This window comes from Nannospalax galili, unplaced genomic scaffold (assembly GCF_000622305.1).
Source record: "Nannospalax galili isolate Female #2095 unplaced genomic scaffold, S.galili_v1.0 scaffold1387, whole genome shotgun sequence".
In the NCBI taxonomy this organism is placed as follows: Eukaryota; Metazoa; Chordata; class Mammalia; order Rodentia; family Spalacidae; genus Nannospalax; species Nannospalax galili.
The window spans coordinates 1,401,999-1,415,287 of record NW_008355976.1 but is presented as its reverse complement, the minus strand read 5'-3'; the positions used below and the strand labels follow the sequence as shown (position 1 = coordinate 1,415,287).

Below are 13,289 nucleotides of genomic sequence, written 5' to 3'. Positions count from 1 at the left end.
TGACATATTCTCCTACCTCAAAGAGATATTGTAAAGATCAGAAATCCATCCCACACCTTTGTTCTTTTTTCTAGGGAAAGAGGAAGGCAAACTGTTCATTCTGAAATTGGCACCCATCCCACCTTGCCACGTGCATCCAAGATCTATATAGCAGAACCTTTGTTTCCTAGGGCCCGTCCTAACAGTCTAGAGCCCTTTACACAGAAAACCCATGTCAGCGGCACCCTGGCCAAAGAGTTATATTGTACATCCGATTATATGTGCTTGTCTATGGATTGGGATGGGGTCCTGAGCTCAAGAAAGAAAATAAAAAGTACAGCAAGAGAGAAGGAAGAGGAGGAAGGGAAGGAGGAGGAAAGTGATGAGGAAGGAGAGCCCACCCACCAGCTACTAGGGTTAAATTTGGATTTTTTGATGCCACCAGCAGAATCTGCATCGTTTTTGTGACTGTATAACATTCTACCTTCCTCTGAGGTTACAAGAGAGAGATGTGGGGAGAAAGAATCACACTAGACTGAAGCCAGTTTAGGAGTCATATAATGAAAGGAAATTAAGACTACATATTGGACCTTGGAGTGAGTGTCTATGCCAGGGAAAATTGTACAGGAATAGCTCACTACAAGTGGAAAAAGTATAGTGGAAATAGTATAGGAGTAGTTGTGATTAGTAACAAATTTAAGGCAAGGGTAGAAGAATTACAGACTCCACCTGTTGCATATAGCCAATCAGGTGTTGCCCTATGACCCCAAGTCTGGATTCTCTCATGCATTTTAAGTTAAATGCAGCCATTAAAAATGTCAGAATATCACAGTCATCCCACATTCATAATATCTTGCTAAAAACTGAAAATTTATGCAAACATAACCTTCACAACTTCATCTTGAATTTCTAACTGAGAGGTAAAGCAATCCCACTTCAGCATCTCTAAAATGTGCACTTCTCTGAAAATCTAACCATCTGAAGAGTTTTGTGCTCATGAACCCTGTCTGGGATTACACGTCAGCAATCTCCATATTCTCTCCCGTATTTGTTTGGTCCTGACACCATAAATGATTGGATTTAAGGTCGGTGGAAGGACCAGGTACAAATCAGCTAATAGCACTTGGGTGTGCAGGGGAACCCTGTCCTGCCAGATCCAGGCTACATAGATGGATACTAAACCAGGCAGATAAAAGAGGCACATAACTCCCACATGGGAGCCACATGTGCTTAATGCTTTCACCTGAGCATTCTTTGAAGACAGACCAAATACCGCCTTGAGAATCAAGGTATAAGAGGCAGCAATGAAGGCCACATCACAGGCCACAATAATGGAGGAAAATATCAAGCTGTACAGACTGCTGGGCATGGGGTCAGCACACGATAACTTGGCAATAGCCATGTGTTCACAATAGGAATGTGGAACCACATTGGAGCTGCAGAAAGGTAGGTGACTCAACATCCAAATCAATGGAGTCACAGATAGGACAGCCCTGCTGATGATAGTCACACATACTCCCAGCATCATTTTAGGTGTGAGAATCCTCGTGTAGTGTAGGGGCTTGCAGATGGCTACATAGCGATCAAAGGCCATGGCCAGCAGCAGCCCTGTCTCCACAGCCGTGGAGGTATGGACAAAGTACATCTGAGTAAAACAAGCATTAAAACTGATGGAGCCGTCTCCTGAGCTGAAGATGCTCACCATCTTGGGTGCCACAGAGGAAGCCATCACAATGTCCACAGCAGCCAGAACACACAGGAAGCAGTACATGGGCTCTTGGAGAGTGGAATCCATGCAGATCACAGTCATGATGAGGGTGTTTCCTAGGAGGGCTGTGGTGTACATGGCACTCAGTGAGATAGCCAGCCAGAGATATGAGGACTGTAGACCTGGAATGCCCACAAGGAAGAAGGTGGCAGGGGGTCCCACTGTGTGGTTGTAGAGTACTCCTACCATCATAGCTGAGATGGATTTTTTTACTAACAAATGCGATGATGAAAGAAAATGATGCAATCTCTTCCAGTATCTTCCCATGTGTTGCGTTGCTGAGCTCTGGGTACATCCTTCTCCGCCTGGTGGTATTCTCAGGATTAGAAAACTAACATTAAGCTATCTTGCTCCGTTTTCAATTCCAGTCAAGATTCTTTGCCTTTATAACATGTCTGTTCATTTTCAAGGATTGGCTGCCTTTGTGACCCCTCTGATACAAAATTCAGTGCCTATCTTCTGAGGGTCCATGGGATTCCTGGTGTTGCTGTCCTCAAGGGGACCTAACTGGGAAATCCATGACCCTATGTATGACTTTACTATATGTTCTCAAGTAGGTGACTCTTTGTTCAAAACGTTCTGCAAAACATGATCCTTTGCTGTGCTGCACAAGTCTATTAAAAGAAGATATGTGTACTCATTATAGTAAAGTTTTCACTGAATTAATGACACATATCTATGCTTGGCTATTAAAAGTGAACAATTGTTGAATAAGTTGTGAATTTCTGGCTTTCTGGAGGTCAAACATCACACCACATGTCCACAGAATAATACCTACACAAAGCACCAATGAAACATGTTTATGGTTGAAAAAATATGTTAAGAGACTTAAAATTAACAGCATTATTCTGAATTTGTTGTGTTGAGGTCATAAAAGAGAGAATGTCCTTATACCTCAGTGATGCTGAAATGTTTGGAGCAAATGTTCATAGTGTTTGAAATCTACTAAAGAACTTACGTATATTCATAAACCAAAGGCAGAAAATTGTAATTGGCTGTTCCAGGTGAAGAGTATAAAGGCGTCCATGTGTTATTGGAATTTTCCTAGGAGTCTGTAATTTCTCAAAATAAAGACTCAAGAAAAAATAAGGTAATTAAAGAACATTTACTCATTCCATAGGGATAATGACCTGCCTGGACATAGTCACAATCTTGTTCTCCAAGTTTCAGCCTGATTTTCCTGTTGAGCTACATTCAGTAAATAACTACACATAACATGTAGTGACTGTGTAGGGAGGAACTTCATAAGGTTTTCCTAATATTTTATTTATTATTTTTATTTTATGTGTAAGAGTGCATTGCCTGCATGTATGTAAGTGAACCTGTGGAGTGGAACACCCAGGGAGGTCAGAAGGAGGTATCTGATTCCCCTGGAACTGGAGTTACTGACAGTTGTTAGCTGTCATGTGGGTGCTGGGAATCAGACTCAGGTCCTCTGCAACAGGAGCCAGTGTCCTTAACTGCTGAGCCATGTCTCCAGCCCCCATAAGGTTTTTTTTTTTTTTAAGGTCTATTTTCTGTTGTGGTTTTAATGAGTAACTGTGTGTTTGCCACATGGGTGCAATTACCCACAGAGGCCTGAAGTTACAGTCAATTGTGGACTACCTGACACGGGTGGCAGGAACTGAACTAGGGTCCTCAGGAACTCTTCACTCTCCTGAACCATCTCTCCAGCCCCCGATCATAACTTTTATAATCCCCCAATGTGCCCAAGCCCCATTGTAAAGACATTCCAGAAAACAAGGAAGCTTTATCCTTTAAAAAGTGAAGGACATTTTAATGAACCTAGTGTGTACCAGTGCTTTGCTGGAAAGGGTAGAATTGATAATCTGAATTTTTGTTGAATTATACAAGCCAGTTGATATCATTTCAGTTCTATCAAATATACTATCCAATATCAAATAGTAAGTACATAGTAAATTTGAACTACAGGAACAAATCTTTCTGATTCCTAGAAGTCGAATAATCATAGGATGAATAATCGAGAAAATAACTACAGATATTTTAAAAAACATGACCATCTATCACTTGGCAAGTTTACCTTAGCTAGGAGCTGCTATACTCCATATAACCAGTAGCTGGTGTTCAACACGTGGCATTTCTGTTTATTACTGCCCCTGTCCTACATCTGCCTTGTTCTGGTGTTTCCACATCATATTGTGTCATTAAATGTCCTCTTGTGTTAACCCTGAAGTCAGGGCTCAGCAATAACTTATTCCATTCCTACCATTCCTATGTGCTAGCATTTTCATCATCTGTTGATTTCCATGATTTTGTGTAGCAGTTGGGCATGTGTGCCTTACCACCTCTCTAAGAGGACTCCTTGAAATAAAATGAGATTGCTTTCCTGTTTATTCCTATAGTTGCAGATTGCTCCAAACTTTATATTTAAGTGGGAATGGGTAACCCAGAGGCCAAAAGTAAATAAATCAAAACACACAGATACAGCCTCCATTGCTAAACGCACATGTCTTATCTTCCCAGGATGTCTTTCTTCCTGTGATGTACCACTGAAGATGTCTCACCCAGGGCCTATCATGGTGAGGTTCTTCCGTGACCACTATGAGGAAGAACTCACTCTTCATTCTTTTTAGAACAGTTCTCAAATTTAGGTTTCTGTTTCGTGTTTTTGCTTGCTGTGTTGTTCTGTTCTTTTTCTACTATAATAGGTCTCATCACATATGTACAGCCGTAGCTAATAAACTATAACAGTGGTTATATGGCTCTTCTGCCATGTTAAAAAAAATGATCAGGGTTAGCAAGATAGGTCAGTCTGGAAAGTGTGAGAGACCTAAGTTAAATCCCCAGAGATCCCCAGAATCCATAAAAAATTAAAAGACAGGCATGGTGACACACATCTAATCCCAGCACTGGGGAGACAGAGACAGGCAGATCCTTATGGCTCAATGGCTACCCAGCCTAGACTACTTGGCATATTCCAGGTCTGTGAGAGACTCAGTCTCAAAAAGTAAAGTGAATGGGCCTGAAGAATAATAGCCAAGGTTGTCCTCTGGCTCTGTGTGCATCTACACATGTGCACATACTAATACACACAAAAAACTTGTCAAAATAAAATTGGATTAATCATCAAGAGACCAAATTGTTGCCTCAGATCTTTTTCTTACTACTCTTGGAACATTCCACTCCCTGGGGCCAAACTACACATGTACTTTGTCTGAGGAATGGTCTCCAGTTCCTGTGTGAACAGTATTATATTAAGTCCAGTTGGTCTTCCTCGAGCACCATTACCTTTCTGGTGCATCTTTCAAGAACCCAGTCCAGTGGGCCACTACCAGTTGTATGGCTCATATTGACTCAGCATTAGTTGTATGTAACTCAAGAACTGTTTATTGGATCCCCATGCAACCCTCAAAGAGAACTATTTATCAAACCTGAAGAATCACTTGACTTTAGCCATAACCTCAGTTCCTTCCTTAATAAAGTTATTCTAGACCGAAAGCTTCCTGTATCTTTACCCTTTGATACTACTTCTATTTACCCAACTCTATTTTTAGAATTTAGTCCTTCCCTAAATAATTAAATACATCAGATTGATGAAATTCATGATTCTCTCTGCTACTATAGACATTTTCTCTGTTAGCCAAACACATCCATGTGGTTCTCCAGCCTGACTGTAACACGTTTGCCCCTTCACCTTGCCTCCTGGAGAGCTAAGCACTGACTGACTCTACATTCAGGTGCCCGTAGTAACATTTAAGGGAGATTTCAGAGGATTCGGAAAACTCAAAAGTCTGAGACCTCATTGGAAACTGTGTATTAAACAAGCCCAAAAGCCACAAATTTTTTAAGAAAAAGAAATTCCATTTGGTGAACTCTGAATCCATGATATAAGAACTTTGTATGTATAGCCAGAGGGTGAGACATCTTCAGTGATAGCTCTGGAGAGGACCAGGGAAACTTTCAAAGTAGAATGCAAGTAAGGAGTAAAAGTCTTCAGATTTGTAAGACTGCTTCATGTGCTCATGCCACAAATACAGGGAGGAGCACTGATCCTGCTCACCTTGAGCTAGGATGTGCCTCTTCTGGCTGCCTGTATAAACTCATCTTTCATAGTATGCCCTGACCCATCCTTCTCCTTTCTAGCCATAGCAACTTTACTCCATCGTACCATTTATGGTGTTCAGAGGGGTTTGGGCATTATATTTACTATTCTTTTTGGTCAGCACTGCTACAGGTTCTCATGTTTCCAGTCTTTTTAAAGAACTTGATACTTCATTAGGTCATTTGTCTTTTTAAACTTTGTTTGACTCAATAGCTGTGGAAATTCTGACTGACCTGAAAAGTGACCTCAATTAAAGATTTGCTTCTCATCCACTGACTAAGAATCATTGCCTGCTACCTCCTGGTCAACTCTCAGAAGTGTCACATACACACCACAATAAGATGCAGTAAGTTAAGGTGTGAAACATGGCAAACCTTATAACTTGAGCACATGAACACACTCATGCGATCACTGTCCAGGTCAAGATTCAGGCACAGTTTCTACCCGGTTGGTATGGTGCAGTCTTTTAGAAAACCTTGGTCCAACTCTATCTAGACCCATTTCCAGCCCTGGACCAGCCTCTGCCTTCACATGGCACCCAAAGGGGCAGTCACTGAAAACTGGCTTAGACAAATAACATCAATAACTACATCATCAAATACATGGGGACTATTCCCTCCTATTTAAAGGATGAGGAATTCATAACTCAAAATTATCTTTGAGGTAAAAGTACTCCTGCATACCCCATTAGAATGAAACCTTCCTGTCTTTTAGGACCCCGAGCGCCTCCCCTCTCAGACTCCTAGTCAGCACTGTGGCTCCGGTATTTTTTTTTTTCAGAGCTCCTCTTGGTCCCTAAAGACTCTCCCCAATCCAAAGGTGTGACTTACTAATTCTTCTCTCTACTTTGAATAGAAGCAGTCCTGTGTTCCTATTCCCTTTGCCATCTCCTCACAGTCAGTGACTCAACAGTCTTTGAGAACACCTAAATGTTAGAGTAAGAGCATAGAGTAGAACCCAAAAGCAAAACAAAAGATCAACGTTGTTTACATTTATGAAAGCCACCTGTCATTGTTTCTAGAAAAAGCTCTTGATGTCAGCAATACCTTCCAAATCTGGCCAGTCCTTCGAAGGAGCAGAGGACTTGACTCCTCTTCTCTGGGTTGACCTTGACCTGAGATCCTCGTCAGCCCAATTTCCTTTACCCATTTCAATCACCTACATCTGAGTTTTCTCTAAACTTTCTCTGATCACCTGTGCCTGGCAGGGTACATTTCTCTCACCCCAAAGACTTATACAAGACCCTCAGAAAGAACAGTAAGAACCACAGGAGACCAAGATAACAATGGAGAATAAGGTGAGCATTGTCCTTCTCAAGGACCTCCCACTGGGAGCTCTCCTCCTCCTTCTGGTACTTTCCCATCCTGCCTTTCCCTTGACACCTGCTTCCTTTGGCCTTTGCCCAGCAGCAAAACACTGTGACTCCTCCAGAGGCCTTTTCTCTAGATTATGCCCTTTGGGCTTTCCATATCACAAGAGGATGATGTTTAATGACCCAACAGGCTTTGTTTCTTCAAGTTCTTTGAGGATACCTAAATGTTCGACAAAGAATATAGAGTAGAACCCGAAAGGAAAACAAAGACCAACATTTATGAAAGCCTACTGTATGCCATGCACTCTCACACAAGCTTTTTCCAAATTGTTTCATTCCATTTTCACAATCCTCCGAAATAGCTGCCATTAACACACCTATATTTTCTAGACAAAAATGGGAGGTGGACTGGGAAGATACCTCAGTGTATAAAGTGTCTAGCAAGAGGACCTGAGTTTGGATAACCAGAACCTACATAAAGGCTTCAGTGGTGTGTGCCTATAATGCCACAGTGGGGGTGGGAGGAGAGACATGAACCCTGAAACTCATTGGCCAGCAAGCCTAGCCAAATCGATGAGTCTCGGGATCACTGAGAGATCCTGTCTCAAAAATAAAGGTGGAGGGTAATGGAGAAGAGACACTCTACGTCTGTCTCTGGCCCCCACGTACAAATGCACACTCATGGATTTACTGTTATTCTAAGAAATTAATACTGTGTGTGCACAGTTTGTTACATTGCAAGGGACAAAAGTAAATGTGTAGTAAATGTGGTTACAACAACTGGCCAACGTGCAGAGAAAAAGAAGTTGCAGATGGCTTATACTTGACTAGGACATCAATAATAAACTTCTGCCTCCCAAGGCTCAAGGATCATTACAAAAAAGGGGGGGCAGGAAGATTGTACAGCCAGAGGAGGTGGATGACCACAGGAAACAGTTTTCCAGACAGCTGGTGAGTTACCCATATGAACTCACACCAATAATGGCAATATGCACAAGTACCACATAAGCTTAAACCAGACAAAATCCCAGCACAGACCTTGGGAAGTGGGTAAGAAACCCCAACCCTATCTGAGGAAGTGTTGGCAACTGATGGCTGCTAGGAAGGTAAGAGTCATCTCATTTAACGATGAGGCTCTTGGTAGATTGACCAGGATCCGGCGAATGAACCCTCACTGAAGGGCATTTGGGGACACAAACTTGACAGAATTGGGGGGGGCTAGAAAGGGGAGTACAGATATGGGAGGGGAATCTAAATATAATCAAAATCTATTGTATAAAATTCACAAAAAATAAGTATTTGAAATAAGCAAATAAATAAACCAAAACTAAAAACAAAATATGATGAGAATGCAGAAAATTGGAACCCTCCTGCACTGTTGATGAGGTTGTGAAATGGAACATTATGGAAAACAGTATGATGGTTCATTTAAAAAATAATAAAGGTGGTTATGAAACTTAAAGCTTTCCAAGGACAGCACACATTCTCCTATTGACAGTTCCCCACCCTGAGATGTTTTCCATTTTAAATAAATCTACAACCAAAAAAGAAAATATAATTTAAAAATAGTTATAGGTCTTAACACAAAGGAGTAGTGACCTTTTAATGTCTTTGTTATGTATTCTTCTATTAACCCTTAAACCTTGTAACATTTTTGAGTTGGACTCTGGTATGATATCCAAAATTTTATGGTGAATTGTGTTTTTACTAATAAAGAAGAGAGTCAACTATTTAAAAGTACACTGGAGATACTGAAGATTGAATTAGAAACAGACTAGAAAACAAAATTAAGAGGTCATAGAAATCAAAGATGAATGAATAGATATATAAGAAAAATAATTTTAATATACATTATACTTTCACACACAGTCAATCCCCAAATATATAAAGATGAATGGCATTATTTATATACAAGTTTAACAAAGATCTTTGGAAAGGACCCACTACTCACCTGAAAACCTTTAGCTAAATTTTCAATTCTGAGTTAAATACTGCTGAATCTAGCAAATATTAGAAATAGAAATATTTTTGGTCTTCAGGCAAAAAAACGATCTCAATCAAACACAAAATTAAGCAAGAAAACCTGCACCCAGCTAACCAAACAACAAATCCCTGTCACTTACTAGGCAATTGAAATGAGTTTTAAATTGGCTTTCTGGTGAGCAATACACAAATCCAGTAGTAGGAGAGCCACTTCTACCAAAACTGGTGGACAGTGTGAGCATGAAAGTACTTTTTCTCCTTAATAGTTTATTTTATTATTTATTTTTTTCATTGTGTATTTACAGGATATGCTGTGATAATTCACTACCTGTGTATGGTATATTATGCATTTATTTAGCATTTCCCTCTTTCAATATGTTTTTGAAATTTTGATTAATATGAAATAGTTTACATATATGTGAGGAATAGTGTGATATTATATGTGTATCTATATAATTTATATATAAGCATGATAAGATCTACTTACTATCACTTTGTTTTGGAGCCCATGAGATCCTCTCTTTCAGTTACTCATAAAACATCCAAGAGTGCTGTGAACCAAAGTGGACCCACAGTTCTGTAGATGACTAGAACTTACTGCTCTTATTCACCTGTGCATTTGTTATTCAACCTGCTTCTGTGTCTCCACTTTCTCGATCTATAATCTCTATTTTGCAGTCAGATAAACTTTTAAAATTTTTATTTATTATTACTATGTGTATATGTATGTGCATGATGTGTATGTGTGGGTATGCTTGCCATGGTGCGTGTAGGGAGGTCAGGGGACAACTTTGTGGAGTTGGTCACCTCCTTCCACCTTCTATGTTGATAGGTTTGGAGGATCAAACTCAGTTCATCAGGCTTAGGTATAAAATACCTTTACCTACATAAAAATATTTCCAGTCTTCGGGTAAACTTTCTTTAAAACTTGATTAACTAATTAATTAATTGATTTTATGTGTATGAGAGTTTTACCTGCATGTATGTAAGTGCACTCATGTGAGCAATTCCTGTGGTGGTCAGAAGAGGGCAGTAGATCCCCTGGAAGTGGATTTTCCTGTGATTGTTTAGATGTTGCCTTGTGGATACTGGGAACTGATGCTGGGTCATCTGCAAGAGCAGCAAGTTCTCTTATATGATGAGCTCTTTTCAGCCCCTATATAAACTTTAAAATATATTCACATATTCGAGAGAACATGCACAACTTATCTTTTGTGTCTAACATTTCATGTAATATGACCTCCTCTGGATTTACTTGTGTGGCTAAAAAGATATCTTTTGAATGCTTGAATAATATTCTGTTGGGTAGATAGAACATGTTGTTAATTCCTCAACTGCTGAGCATATAGGTTAATTTCATATCTTCACTAGTAGATAGTATATCAACAAATGAAGCTTGTGGATAGTGTAACAATAAATGTATGCTTGCATGTCCTTTTGATATGCTGACGTCATTTCTTTGGACAGACACCCAGAAGTAGAGTAGTTGGATCTCTGCTTTTAGTTTTATGAGCAACCATGATATTCTTCTCTGTAGGAGCTTCATGAAATTGCGTTTTCAGCAACAGTGATAGGAGTTCCCTTTTCCCCATGTCTTCAACAATGTTTTTTTCCCTTTGATAATAACCTTTCTAACTGGTGTGAGATGATGCTGTTATTTGATTTGCATTTTTTCTGTCTGATGATACTGACCATACTTTCATGACTTACTTGGCCATTTGTCATGGTTTGAGTATGAAATATGCCATAGTTTCATCATTGAAGCTTGTTCTTGACTAGTAGTGCTGTTTTGGGAGGCTCTGGGACCTTTAGGAGGCTGGGCCTAGATAGTGTTGGAAGGCAGTGGAGGTGTGTCCTTGGAAGCTGTAGCTTTTCCTGGGTCCCTCTCTGCTGCTCCTTCTACCTCTTGTTCTCCCTAGTTTGTTCTCCTACATGCCACACAAAATGGTGAGAGAGCCTCCCCTAGGCATCCTCAACTCATATGCCCTTAGCCCCTCCCTGCCATGCAAGTAGGGCTGCATAGTTGACTGGGAGGGTCCCGTGACTCTCCCTGACCCTCCTTCCTTGCTGAGTGTGACAGTTAACAAGCTTAGTTGTGATGATCCTAGGGAGGCAAGCACAACCAACCTTGTGAATTTTATCATATTTAGATCCCCCTCCTCTATCTTTGTCCCTCTCAAAGCCCCCTTCACCAGATTTCATGTACTCTGTCATAAATATGGAGTCTAGTTTGTGTCCCCAAATGCCTTTAGTGTGCGTCCATTCACTGGAGCCTAGTTAACCTATCTAGCATCACACCCTTAAAGAAAACCAACTTGCTCTCTCACAGTATCTGTTGCCAATAGTTCCTCAGATAAGGTTATGAAATCTCACAGAAATTAGAAATAATGTGAACTCAGAGAACCTGAGAAACATTATTTGTTATGATTCAGATTTCTTTTTTCAATTCATTTATTAGAAAGAGGCCACTATTCTTGTTCTTGAGTTTATATAACATAAACTAAAATCCATTTTAGCTGGAGAAGTATTGTGTCCCAAGAGTGAGCACAGAAATCAAACTGATCAGATTTGTCTATGGGCCAGAAGTGCTAACAACATATAGTCCCAAGGAGGGGGCAGGGAATTTTGAGAAAAATCAATCAGGTATTAGGGAAAAGATTTTAAAGAACAACTTTTAATACCAGAAAAACTGATATTAGATTGGAATATGGGTAAGGAAATGAGAAAATAAAAATCCCAAATCCACGTTTTTTATCCATAATACAATTTGGTGCCATACTTATAAATATGTCAGAAAATCAAAATCATTTCAGTAACAATCTTGTGAGAAATTGAAATTTTATGCAAGGACACTTTACAACATCTTAAATTTCCCATAATGTAAGGTAAACCAGTCCATTTCCATAGATTTCCAAGTCATCTTTGCAACTGGCTGGAATATCAAGATCAAAGCAGTTTTGTATTCATGAACCCTGATTCGACTGACCAAAGAAGACATGCATCAGCAAACTCCATATCCGCTCCCTTATTTGTTTAGTCCGGATACCATAAATGATAGGGTTTGAAGTAGGTGGAATGACCAGGTACAAGTCAGCTAACAGCACTTGGGTATGTGAGGGAACACTGTCCTGCCCTAGCCAGGCTACGTAGATGGATGCCATCCCAGGCAGATAGTACAGGGCCATGACTCCCACATGGGAGCAACATGTACTGAATGCCTTCTGCTGAGCATTCTTTGAGGACAGACTAAATACTTCCCTAAGAATCAAGGTATAGGAGGCAGCAATGAAGGCTACATCAGAGCCCACAATAATCGAGGAAAAAATCAAACTGTAGAGACTGCTGGGCATGGGGTCAGCACATGATAACTTGGCCACAGCCATGTGTTCACAGTACGAATGAGGAACTACGTTGGAGCCACAGAAAGGCAGGTGACCCAACATCCAACTCAATGGAGTCATAAATATAATAGCTCTGATGATGATAGTCACACACATTCCCAGCATCACATGAGGGGTGAGAATCCTCGTGTAGTGTAGGGGCTTGCAGATGGCTACATAGCGATCAAAGGCCATGGCCAGCAGCAGCCCTGTCTCCACAGCCGTGGAGGTATGGACAAAGTACATCTGAGTAAAACAAGCATTAAAACTGATGGAGCCGTCTCCTGAGCTGAAGATGCTCACCATCTTGGGTGCCACAGAGGAAGCCATCACAATGTCCACAGCAGCCAGAACACACAGGAAGCAGTACATGGGCTCTTGGAGAGTGGAATCCATGCAGATCACAGTCATGATGAGGGTGTTTCCTAGGAGGGCTGTGGTGTACATGGCACTCAGTGAGATAGCCAGCCAGAGATATGAGGACTGTAGACCTGGAATGCCCACAAGGAAGAAGGTGGCAGGGGGTCCCACTGTATGGTTGTAGGATGGGCTCAGCATCACTGGGAGGCTGCTTTCCTGGTAATAAGCTCCTGTAAGAGAGGTGTATATAATCTTGTTTGTTCTTGTGTATGGTGTTCTCAAAGTGTTGGGGTATCTTCAGCTTGGTGGTGTTTTCAGGTTCTAAAATTCAACATATTTGAAAAGTAACCTCCCTCTCTCACTTTCCATCCTATCAAGATTCTATGTCTTACTAATTTCTTTACATAGCTTGGGGGTCATCTCTTCAGTTTCTTCCTTCAGAGT

The 13,289-nt window shown here is 40.7% G+C and overlaps 2 protein-coding genes across 3 annotated transcripts in view; both read right to left on the bottom strand.

The window, feature by feature from the left end:
* Positions 1-973: 973 nt before the first annotated feature.
* Positions 974-1,989, bottom strand: LOC103750859 (olfactory receptor 52I2-like). The gene has a single exon (XM_008854138.2). It carries the CDS (start codon positions 1,937-1,939, stop codon positions 974-976), a length of 966 nt encoding a protein of 321 aa, XP_008852360.2. The 5' UTR covers positions 1,940-1,989.
* A 10,076-nt stretch (positions 1,990-12,065) lies between these two features.
* LOC103750835 (olfactory receptor 52I1) overlaps positions 12,066-13,289 on the bottom strand; it is a 1,446-nt gene continuing 222 nt past the window's right edge. The window contains exon 1 of one of the 2 annotated variants that reach the window (XM_008854118.1): positions 12,066-13,052. In XM_008854118.1, coding sequence (XP_008852340.1) covers positions 12,069-13,043 — 975 coding nt within the window. In that variant the 5' untranslated portion in view covers positions 13,044-13,052 and the 3' untranslated portion in view covers positions 12,066-12,068. Of the gene's footprint in view, positions 13,053-13,289 lie in introns of those variants that run through there. The other variant, XM_017803442.1, reaches the window with a different exon arrangement.